Source organism: Triticum aestivum, chromosome 6D (genome assembly GCF_018294505.1).
Source record: "Triticum aestivum cultivar Chinese Spring chromosome 6D, IWGSC CS RefSeq v2.1, whole genome shotgun sequence".
NCBI lineage: Eukaryota > Viridiplantae > Streptophyta > Magnoliopsida > Poales > Poaceae > Triticum > Triticum aestivum.
Genome location: NC_057811.1, coordinates 63,398,250 through 63,410,409, shown reverse-complemented (window position 1 = coordinate 63,410,409; position 12,160 = coordinate 63,398,250). Strand labels below are relative to the sequence as shown.

The 12,160-nt window shown below is 46.5% G+C and overlaps 1 protein-coding gene across 1 annotated transcript in view; it reads left to right on the top strand.

Moving 5' to 3' along the window:
• LOC123143551 (ER membrane protein complex subunit 2-A) overlaps positions 1-3,905 on the top strand; it is a 4,643-nt gene extending 738 nt beyond the window's left edge. The window contains exons 2-9 of the mRNA XM_044562498.1: positions 234-298; positions 472-520; positions 1,279-1,373; positions 1,509-1,594; positions 1,682-1,741; positions 1,823-1,904; positions 3,266-3,379; positions 3,483-3,905. Of these exons, the coding sequence (XP_044418433.1) occupies positions 234-298; positions 472-520; positions 1,279-1,373; positions 1,509-1,594; positions 1,682-1,741; positions 1,823-1,904; positions 3,266-3,379; positions 3,483-3,647 (716 nt within the window). The 3' untranslated portion in view covers positions 3,648-3,905. The remainder of the gene's footprint in view (positions 1-233; positions 299-471; positions 521-1,278; positions 1,374-1,508; positions 1,595-1,681; positions 1,742-1,822; positions 1,905-3,265; positions 3,380-3,482) is intronic.
• The last annotated feature ends 8,255 nt before the right edge of the window (positions 3,906-12,160 follow it).

Genomic DNA, 12,160 nt, shown 5'->3' with positions numbered 1-12,160 from the left:
GGTACGGATAGATCTCGTCTCGTGGTCCTCCTCCGGCCAGATCTCTTCCCCCCGCGTTCCCGATCCGCCTCCCCCTTCCGAGATCTCATCCGCTCAACTGGAATCGCTGCGCTTTTGCGCCCGGAACCGTTGCCGGAACGTCCCTGCGGCGTTCTCAGCTGCTGCCGATGATCTCTCGCCGTGCTCTTGGCCCCAGTACTGAACGTCAGACCGCTTTGTTTCGATGCATGCAGAGTGGACGCTCTACGAGCAGGTGGCGGTGGCCGCCATGGACTGCCAGCGTCTTGATGTCGCAAAGGTGAGCTGCTCTGGTTACGCAGTCACTTTTCTTTTATGACCAACTCTGGTCCGGTTCCATTCTCTGATCCGATGCAGTTTGACTTTTGTCTGCTGAGGATGAAAAATTCAGTTAATCTTGGGTATGGCTACCATCATCTATTGATCAAATCACCTCGTTTCATGGTTCTGCAGGATTGTATTGGAGTCCTCTCCAGGCAGTTTCCTGGCAGCGCTCGTGTTGGTAAGTTTGTTTGGCCCATACAAAGGCAGTTTGCAGATCTGGTTACACTTGGGAAACTTTATTATCAGCAAAATCATCCAAAAGGGGTTGGTGACAAACAAGAAACATGTGGTGGAGCCAAGCTAATCCTTTCCAAAATGGGTTTAATGTTTTTCAAATGGGGAAAGGGTTTGTTCAAAGATGGACTAAAGTCTGACATGAAACTTCAAAATTATCAAGCCAGTTCCATAAATCTATGCAAGGCTGTGATTGTTTTTAAGACAGCTCACGTTGTCAATAGTCTGAGAAGTGAACTATAATGCGAACGGCGAAGACTATTGCTTAAAAATAAATGAAATATGCATAATTGCTCACCATATAATGATTTCAAATATTATTGGCTTGGTGAGTTGATTTCTCTGAACAAATATACCTGCACAGTACTTTAGTATATCAAGCCAAATGATGTTGTGGTACACGCCCTTGGAATATACATAGATGTTGATCTTAGGTATTCTACAGGCCAGGGATTGTCTGGTCTAAAGTAGGAGGGCAAGGTGTTGCTTGAGGGTGAAGGTGTAATACATGACATTTTTTTAACTAAGAACCAGTTACGGGTTACCTAAATCCTGGTGTACACAAAAGCGATGTAAACACCTAAGTTTGGAACACATTTTTTTTATTCAAGTATGCCAGAATTGATATCTGTCGAGTCATATAATGCTGGTTATTATGGCCATCTTTCTGTAAATTCTGAACACACTTGCTCTAAAATGCAGGCCGGCTAGAAGCCCTGCTGTTTGAGGCAAAGGGTGATTGGGCTGAAGCTGAAAGAGCTTATGCACTTATCCTGGAAACCAACCCATTTGATCAGGTAAAAATTTGATGTGCAGGAGGAATTTGATTTTCTTTGCTTTCTAGAACCATTCAAATGCTAAGGATGATACCTTTGTGTACCTTAGTACGGTGTCATTTTACACAACAAATATCCTCCTTGTTTGGTTGTCAGATTGTCCACAAGAGAAAAATTGCTATTGCAAAAGCACAAGGTGACATGTCTTTAGCAGTTGATTATTTGAACAAGTATCTGGAATTGTAAGTATGCATCCACTTCTTTTATGGACCAGTTACTGCCTCCTATATTTTTCTTATTAGAACATATTAACCCTTTCCCTCTGTTAGATTCATGGCGGATCATGATGCATGGAGAGAGCTTGCTGAAATTTATGTTTCCTTACAAATGTGAGATGTTCAATCTTGATTGATTCAACATAATATGGTCAGATGTGAAAATACTAACTTATATGATGATTTTTTTGCCAGGTACAAACAAGCCGCCTTTTGTTACGAGGAACTAATATTGGCTCAACCAACCATTCCACTTTATCATCTAGCTTATGCTGAGGTAAGTGGACCAAACACAGCCTTTCGTGGAAATAAATAGAAAAGTTAGAATTATCTGTTATGAAATTTGTCATTATTCTGTTGATGATTTATTGATGGTCTCTTTCTTCCAACGGTAAATGATGAATGGTTGGATACCACATGAGACAATAACTATCAAAGATCCAATTAAAATGAAGCACGCCAATTCAACATTGAAGTTAACAAAAAGTTACAAAATAATTATATGTAGTGATATAATGAGCAAGGTTTGCGAGTCGACGAGTCGTTCCGAGGTTGAGACTGATAGACTAAGCGTAACTAATCGGCACTGAAGTTGCGACTCATAGACTAGTTGACACCGAAGTGTAGTCAGCCATGGAGTTGAGACTCAGACTAGTCTAGTCTTGACTAGTCCTTGGACTCATAATCCATGATAGTGAGACATAAGATTAAAAATAGCAAGTGTATTAAGTTTTATAAGTTATGTTTCTCAAGGTAATGATCCATGTGAGAGATGAATTGAAATGAAAAAATGACACACATCTTTATAATACCTCTCAGGCATAGATGCATAAGCGATGAAGTATTTTGACATCGACTTATAGGCATATCATAATATGCAATAAATCAACATGATTTGATGATTGGATCAACTGTGTATATTTTCTTCCAATTGTGGTCCCGCATCTAGTTGTGATCAGCCATGAAAATCGATTTTAGTAATTTAAAGATAAAGACTGGCTTTCATTGAAGCTGTCATCTTAAAGGAGTTTTGTTGGGTATTTATTCAAGTTAGAGGTTTTTTTCTGTTTATTTTAGAAGTCATGTTGTACTAGGCGGACGGGGCATGGCATAGGCTGATATGTGGATATGTAGCTTTAGGGTTCGAAACTGTAGGAGCTTATTCTTGTGGGGTCCAAGGTTTTTGAGTCATGACTTGGCGAGTCGCCGCTAGCCCTGCGGCTCGGCAATTAGTCGACGAAAGTCGCTGTATAGTCGTGAGTCGCCCTGATTTTTGGAAAACGACTTGGCGATTAGTCGGCGACTATACAGCGACTCAAAAACCATGGTGGTGTCTGCAAGAAACGGAAGTTGCATGGTTTTGTCTTACTGGTTTTGTGTGGTAGGTGGGAGAGGGCATGCTGAGCCCAGAAGTAGAGTTTATTTGACGTGCATATATGGCAATACGATGAGCAGTGCTATTTATTTGTTTAATAATCCTTCTGGTGGGATGCAAAATCGCCCAATGTTTCTGATTCATATAAATGACTAAGTCAAGCCAATGCCATGTCCTGATTCTGCTGAAGGCGCAGTTGATTTCATGCAATGCGAGTGCACAGCTTATCCTTGCTGAGTGTCGCCTCTTCTTTTATGTTGAAGGTTTTGTACACACTGGGTGGTTTGGAAAACCTTCAAACCGCTAAAAAGTACTACGCGTCGACGATCCAGTTGACTGGGGGCAAGAACACGAGAGCTCTCTTTGGCGTGTGCCTGGTAAGACGGACGGACATCTCAGAAGGGTCGCAGTTGCCTTTATATTTTATTTATTTATCCACAGTAGTGATCCTTGATGCATATACATCCTTGATCCCCACAGTGCAGCGCAGCGATCAGCCAGCTGACCAAAGGGAGGAACAAGGAGGAGGAGAGCTCGGAGCTGCAGAGCCTGGCCGCAGAGGCACTGATGAAGGATTACAAGCGGCGCGCGCCGTCCATGGAGGCGCTCGTCGCGGGCATGCTGAAGAACATGAAGCTCTCCTGATCTGACCCTTGTTGGCTCACAAGGGCTTTAGCTTTAGCTAGCTGAGCGAGCGAGCACTAGTGCCTCACGCATGCGGTGGGCTCTGCTTTGGAGACGGCAGATCCTTCCAGCAGCATTGTAAACTTTATTTACGAAAGATCCTTCCTTGTTTCCATATATGTCGTTTTTGGGTTTGTTTTTGTTGCCATAGTAGAGCAATAAGGAAAACAACACTGTACTATTGTAGTTTTGAATATAGACGAAAGTTTTGATCTGTCATAGATGAGTACGTTAAATCTCTAAATGGATCACTTTTTCTTCTTTAGATAGACGTTCAAGCCGTTCATGTATTACCTCTGTTCCTAAATATAGTTTTGATCCACTATCTATTTCTTTCATGTGCCTAAATACTACTAGTACATCTGTTTATAAATGTAAGACGTGTTGACAGTTTAATTGGCAGATCCTAGCTTACCTTCTCAACTTTCCAGCACAAGAAGTGTAGATGTTGGCGGTATGTTCCTGGTTTGTCCGGTGGGAAATGAGAAAACTCGTGCATAAGCAGCCGGTCCAAGATGCAAGGAGAATTGCGCAGTCAGTTCGGGGTCTTGCATCGAATTTTATCATTGCATGCGATGCAAAGGCATTGATGAAGAGAGGAGGATGGTGCAAACCACCGAATGGACTCGTCAGACAGAACGTCGATGCAGACTTTGACATTGACATGCCGAACGGGGCAATAATCAGAGAAGATAGGGGCCATATGATTGTCGCTGGAAACAAACTGGTTGATTCATGTTATGATCTGAAGCTGATGCGTTTGGTTACCAGCATTGTTTTTTAGCAGTAGCAGTTTTCATACTTGTTCCACACGAGCCCGGTTGAGCTAGTGAAGGCAAAAAACCATCTGCACTTGGTTTGGTCGCCTGCATTATGGGAGCATTTTTCCTGCCGTTTGGTTGCGTGCATTGACTTGCCAGGTGCAAGTGCCCGGTGTTTGGTTGCATACCTGCAACGTGATTAAAAGTTAACACCTACACAATACACACTAAGTTACAATAGAGTTCTTGTTAGCGCGCTCGTGATGGCGACGTTAGTGTAGGCCGAGGACGAGGTGACCGAGAGGAACGACGCCGGCAGTTTGCGCCGGGCACAACATGGCGTCCATCCGACAAGGTTGACAACTACACATAACACTAGCGACGTAGCAAGCAACTAGTTCGCCACGCCGCCGTCCACCTCGCCGCACCGTCCCTGCTTTCCTGGGTCGCGTGGGGGCCGCACCTCCATCCCCGGTGACTGGTGGACGTTGCCGCGGACGCTGACACAGGCGACGTCGGAGGTGATCGTCTCTCTTGACGGGCCCCATCCTGGAGAGCCAGACTGACGTTGCTGTCAGCGCCGGTGAAGGATGAGCAGGCTGTCGCGGGAGGCCACGGGCTTGAACGAATGTAGACTGCCAGCAAGCACGCACACACTGTTCCAGGAAAGATCGTGCGTGTTCGAGGAACGAAGACTGCCGGCGAGGTGGAGCCGGAAGGCCGGCTCATGGATGGTGGGCTCCTCTCCCGAGCCCCTGCAACGCGTCGCCGTTCCTCGGCTCGTCCCCTTCCTCCCGTTCTCCTCCCTCTCTCCCCTGCTTCTTTTCATTCCACTCCTCTCTGATCTTCCCCTTCTTCCCACAGGACACCATGGCCGCCCCGAAAGGTTACCTTGCCTCTATGGTCGACGAAACTCCGAACCGATCGCCTGATTGGAACCATGACATTGATGTGCATCTTTTTCGTACAGACCTTATCTCGAATTGAAATACCATTGTGTAGATCAAAAGGTACAAAGAAAAGGAGATTAGGGGAGGAGGAGTTTAGTGGAGGTAGGAGAAGAAACCACTTACAGAGCTTGCATCCCTCATGTATTCTAGTGTGCAACGGGACCCACCACGTGCGCTCGAGGTGGCTCGACCCAGCCCGGTTCACTAGAAACTGCTGATTCGGCCGTTTCTAGCGGGCGTCGCTGGGAGTGCTTTAAGTTCCGTGCGGGCCAACATATATTTGTATGCAACCCAACCAACCAAACGTGTCAAATTCTTCCTGCCCGGGTGAAAGTGCAACTATCCCTGGGTGGTTTTGGTAATTACTAACAACATATAGCTCATTGAACTAATGCTATTTCAAGATGATCATTTCAGAAAGTTCAATGATTGGCATGGCATGGATTAGGAATGTGGACCCCTCAGAATGCTAAGGACACATATTGGCTCAAGCTCAAGACTCTACATTTTCATTTTAGTGATCCAAGATCACATTGAGTCCATAGGAAAAGCCAATACTATTAAAAGGGGATGAGGTGTTGCTTAATGGCTTGCTTGCTCAAAATGCTTAGTGATATGCTCCAAAGCCCTCAACCACTTTATCATATCCACATATGTCCCAAACCAAAATTCAAACTCGACCCCATCGAAATTATCTATCTGGCGCCACCGAGTTCATATGTCATAGCCACTGCCAGAAACCCTAGTCACGTCGGTCTCAGCGATAGGGATCTCGGTCTCACCGAGATGGGATTGCAAACTCTCTGTTTCCCTTCGTAACATTTCGGTCCAACCGAGATGAGCGATCAGTCCCACCGAGTTTGCAATGCAAACTCTTTGTTTCCCTTTCGTAACGTTTCGGTCTCACCGAGATGAGCGAATCAGTCCCACCGAGTTTGCCTGACCAACTCTCTGGTTAGCTTATTACCAAAATCGGTCCCACCGAGTTTGTGTAATCGGTCTCACCGAGATTACGTTATGCCCTAACCCTAATGAAATCGGTCCCACCGAGTTGACATGTCGGTCCCACCGAAAAGCCCGTTCACATTTTGAACTGAATCGGTCTGACCGAGTTTTATGATTCGGTCCCTCCGAGTTTGGTGAATTGTGTGTAACGGTTAGATTTTGTGTGGAGGCTATATATACCCCTCCACCCACTCTTCATTCGTGGAGAGAGCCATCAGAACGTGCCTACACTTCTAGCATACATTTTCTGAGAGAGAACCACCTACTCATGTGTTGAGACCAAGATATTCCATTCCAACCACATGAATCTTGATCTCTAGCCTTCTCCAAGTTGCTTTCCACTCAAATCTTCTTTCCACCAAATCCAAATCCATGAGAGAGAGTTGAGTGTTGGGGAGACTATCATTTGAAGCACAAGAGCAAGGAGTTCATCATCAACACACCATCTATTACCTTTTGGAGAGTGGTGTCTCCTAGATTGGTTAGGTGTCACTTGGGAGCCTCCGTCAAGATTGTGGAGTTGAACCAACGAGTTTGTACGAGCAAGGAGATCGCCTACTTCGTGAAGATCTACCCTAGTGAGGCAAGTCCTTCGTGGGCGATGGACATGGTGGGATAGACAAGGTTGCTTCTTCATGGACCCTTCGTGGGTGGAGCCCCCGTGGACTCGCGCAGCCGTTACCCTTCGTGGGTTGAAGTCTCCATCAACGTGGATGTACGGTAGCACCACCTATCGGAACCATGCCAAAAATCTTCGTGTCTACATTGCGTTTGCTCCCTCCAAATTCCTCCCTTTACCTTCATATGCAAATGTTTTACATTCCGCTGCTATACTCTTAGATTTGCATGTGTAGGTTGATTGCTTGACTTGTGCTAAGTTACTAAAATCTGCCAAGACTTAAAATTGGGAAAATGCTAGATTTTTAATTGGTCAAGTAGTCTAATCACCCCCTCTAGACATACTTTCGATCCTACAAGTGGTATCAGAGCTTTGGTCTCCATTTGCCTTGATTTTCATAGCTTTTGGTGATCATAGCCTTGGTTTCACAACCTAGGAGAGTATGGCGTCTAGCGAGAGAAATTACCACCGTAGAGGTCCTTGCTTTGATGGTACTAATTTTGCTAGTTGAAAGCATAAAATGAAAATGCATATTCTTGGACATAACCCCGCCGTTTGGGCTATTGTGTGTATTGGCTTGCAAGGTGAATTCTTTGATGGGAGAGAATCGAACCGTGAAGCTACCGCGGAAGAGTTGAAGATGCTGCAATACAATGCTCAAGCTTGCGATATCCTCTTCAACGGATTGTGCCCCGAAGGATTCAACAAAATCAGCCGTCTTGAGAATGCAAAGGAAATTTGGGATACTTTGATTGACATGCACGAGGGTACTGACTCCGTCAAGGAATCCAAATTGGATGTGCTTCAAAGTCAGCTTGACAAGTTCAAAATGAAGGATGGTGAAGGTGTCGCTGAAATGTACTCTAGGCATGCTCTCATCACAAATGAGATTGCCGGCTTAGGAAGTGAAGAGATGACCGATAGATTCATCATCAAGAAGATCCTAAGAGCCTTGGATGGAAAATATGATACCGTGTGCACATTGATCCAAATGATGCCCAATTACAAAGATCTCAAGCCAACAGAAGTCATTGGAAGAATTGTGGCTCATGAGATGTCACTCAAGGATAAGGAAGAGCTTCACAACAAGTCAAGTGGTGCTTACAAAGCCTCATGTGATGCTCCTACATCATCAAGTGAGAAACAAACCTTCAATGAGGAATTGAGCCTAATGGTGAAGAATTTCAACAAGTTCTACAAGAGTAGAAGTAAGGAAAGAAGTTCCAAGTCAAGGTCCTACAGTGACAAAAGATCTTCGAGTCGTGAACGTAATTGCTACAATTGTGGAAGACCCAGACACTACTCCAATGAGTGTACGAATCCCTACAAACAAAGAGAAGATTCACCCAAAAGGAGAAGTAGAAGAGAAGAATCACCACCAAGAGAAAGGAGGAGTAGAGATGATCGTTATGAACGAAGAACCTCTGGGAGAAGTAAGGATTCGGAAAGGAAGGACAAATCATCAAGGAGCTACACAAAACGAAGACATCAAGCTCACGTTGGTGAATGGGTATCCGGCTCCAACTCTGACCATCACTCTGAAAGAAGTTATCACTCCGACTCCGAATATACTCAAGATGAAGGTGTTGCCGGTCTAACACTTGTGTCAACCAACTCCTACGATATATTTGACTCACCAAATGTGACGCCCCCGATTCAATCGTACACTAATCATACACGCAAACGTGTACGATCAAGATCAGGGACTCACGGGAAGATATCACAACACAACTCTAAAAATAAAATAAGTCATACAAGCATCATAATACAAGCCAGGGGCCTCGAGGGCTCGAATACAAGTGCTCGATCATAGACGAGTCAGCGGAAGCAACAATATTTGAGTACAGACATAAGTTAAACAAGTTTGCTCTAAGAAGGCTAGCACAAACTGGGATACAGATCGAAAAGAGGCGCAAGCCTCCTGCCTGGGATCCTCCTAAACTACTCCTGACCGTCGTCGGCAGCCTGCACGTAGTAGTAGGCACCCGCGATGTAGTAGGAGTCGTCGTCGACGGTGGCGTCTGGCTCCTGGGCTCCAGCATCTGGTTGCGACAACCAGGTAGAATGGAAAGGGGGAAAAGAGGGAGAAAAGCAACCATGAGTACTCATCCAAAGTACTCGCAAGCAAGGATCTACACTACATATGCATGGGTATCTATGTAAAGGGGCAATATCGGTGGACTGAACTGCAGAATGCTAGAATAAGAGGGGGATAGCTAGTCCTATCGAAGACTACGCTTCTGGCAGCCTCCATCTTGCAGCATGTAGAAGAGAGTAGATGGTAAGTTCACCAAGTATCATCGCATAGCATAATCCTACCCGGCGATCCCCTCCTCGTCGCCCTGTGAGAGAGTGATCACCGTGTTATATCTGGAACTTGGAAGGGTGTGTTTTATTAAGTATCCGGTTCTAGTTGTCATAAGGTCAAGGTACAACTCCGGGTCGTCCTTTTACCGAGGGACACGACTATTCGAATAGATAAACTTCCCTGCAGGGGTGCACCACATAACCCAACACGCTCGATCCCATTTGGCCGGACACACTTTCCTGGGTCATGCCAGGCCTCGGAAGATCAACACATCGTAGCCCCACCTAGGCACAACAGAGAGGTCAGCACGCCGGTCTAAATCCTATGGCGCAGGGGTCTAGGCCCATCGCCCATTGCACACCTGCACGTTGCGTGGGCGGCCGGAAGCAGACCTAGCCTAGCAGGCGTTCCAATCCAATCCGGCGCGCGCTGCTCAGTCGCTGACGTCACGAAGGCTTCGGCTGATACCACGACGCCGAGTGCCCATAACTGTTCCCGCGTAGTTGGTTAGTGCGTATAGGCCAGTGGCCGGACTCAGATCAAATACCAAGATCTTGTTAAGCGTGTTATTTTGAAGTAACCGCGGACGCCGACCAGGGCCAGGCCCACCTCTCTCCTAGGTGGTCTCAACCTGCCCTGTCGCTCCGCCATAAAGTAACAGTTGGGGGCTGACGGGAACCCAGGCCCACCTCTACTAGGATGGAGCCAACTGCCCCTTCAGCTCCCATCTCCGAACAGTATCATAAGTAATGTAACAGTATAAAGTATATAGCATATGCCCGTGATCACCTCCCGAAGTGATCACGGCCCAGTAGTATAGCATGGCAGGCGGACAAGAGTGTAGGGCCACTGATGGAATACTAGCATCCTATACTAAGCATTTAGGATTGCAGGTAAGGGTAACAACTATAGCAACAATGACAGGCTATGCAGCAGAATAGGATTAACCGAAAGCAGTACCATGCTACACTACTCTTATGCAAGCAGTATAGAGAAGAATAGGCGATATCTGGTGATCAAGGGGGGGGGGCTTGCCTGGTTGCTCTGGCAAGTAGGGGTCGTCAACAACGTAGTCGGTCGGGGCACCAGCAGCGGCGTCGGTCTCGTAGTCTACCGGAGAGAAGAGGGGGAAGAAACAATGAATACAATGCAAACAGATGCATAACGATGCTTGACAAAGAAAACAGCAGTGTTAAGTGTGTCCTAACGCGGTAAGAGGTGATACCGGCGAAGGGGGAAACATCCAGGAAAGTATCCCCGGTGTTTCGCGTTTTTGGACAGATGAAACAGAGGGGGAAAGTTGCGTGTTCGGTATGCTAGGGGTGTGTGGCGGACGAACGGGCTGTGTATTCGGATTCGTCTCGTCGTTCTGAGCAACTTTCATGTACAAAGTATTTTCATCTGATAAACGGTTTATTTTATATTATTTATTAAAGTTTTAATTCAATTTTTTATAATTAACAGAATCAAACTAATTATAAAATGTAATTATGATGTCAGCATGATATCATCAGTTAACTGTCTGTTGACTGGGTCAACAGACATGTGGGTCCCATTGTCACTGACACAGACTAACAAGAGTTAATTAGATTAACTAAGTGATTAGGTTATTTCATTTTAATTAGTTTAGTTAAACATGATTAATTAATTCAATTAACTCATTAATTAATTAATCAATAATTTACTTATTTTAACTTATTTTATTCTTTTTTAACAGTACATGGGGCGTGGGCCCTTATTGGAAGTGTCCGAGGAGGAGGCTAACGGGCACTGGGTATCGGGCACCCGGGCGCGGTTACGGGCGCTGGGCGTGCAGGCCCGAGGCCACCAGGGGCGCCGGCCTCGACGGCGGCCGGAGCAGTATGGCGAAATGACGGCGAGGACAGGCGGTGGAGGTGGCGACGGTGGCCGGAGGCGACGTAGCAGCGGCTGCGGCCCGGCGGGAGCCGCGATAGTGGCCGCGGGGTGGCTTGGCCGGAGCAACAGGGCTGCGTTGGGGAAGCGGGAGGTCACGGCGGTGCTGGGGAACGTAGCAGAAATTTAAAATTTTCTACGTATCACCAAGATCAATCTATGCAGTCATCTAGCAACGAGAGAGAGGGGAGTGCATCTACATACCCTTGTAGATTGCGCGCGGAAGCGTTCAAGAGAACGGGGTTGATGGAGTCGTACTCGTCTGTAACACCCCGGATGTAACTTTCCATATTTGTAACTCCGACTCTTGCCATTTTCGGCTATGTGTTATGATATTCCCTTCGTGGTCGGGTTTTGTCTTTCGTTTTGTATTTTATTCATGTCATGCATTTCATATCATGTCATCATGTGCATTGCATTTGCATACGTGTTCGTCTCATGCATCCGAGCATTTTCCCCGTTGTCCGTTTTGCAATCCGACGCTCCTATCTCCTCCGGTGCTCCCCTCTTGTTTTCTTTCGTGTGCGGGTGTCAAACATTCTCGGAATGGACCGAGGCTTGTCAAGTGGCCTTAGTATACCACCGGGAGTCCACCGGTCAAGTTTCGTTCCATTTGGAGGTCGTTTGGTACTCCAACGGTTAACCGGGCATCCGCAAGGTCCATTTGTGTGTTGCAGCAAAACCCCCCTAAAAACCAGCCCAAAACCAACCAAACTCTCTTCCATGCTCTAGGTCGTTCGATCACGATCGTGTGGGCGAAAACCGCACCTTATTTGGAGTCTCCTAACTCCCTCTACCTATTTATATGTGACCCTCCCGAAAAACGCTCGCAGTCCAACCCTAACCCGCTCCTCGCGCCGCGCCGGACGTGTCCGCCGCCGGCCGGACATCTCGCGCCGCCGCCCCGGACCAGTGGC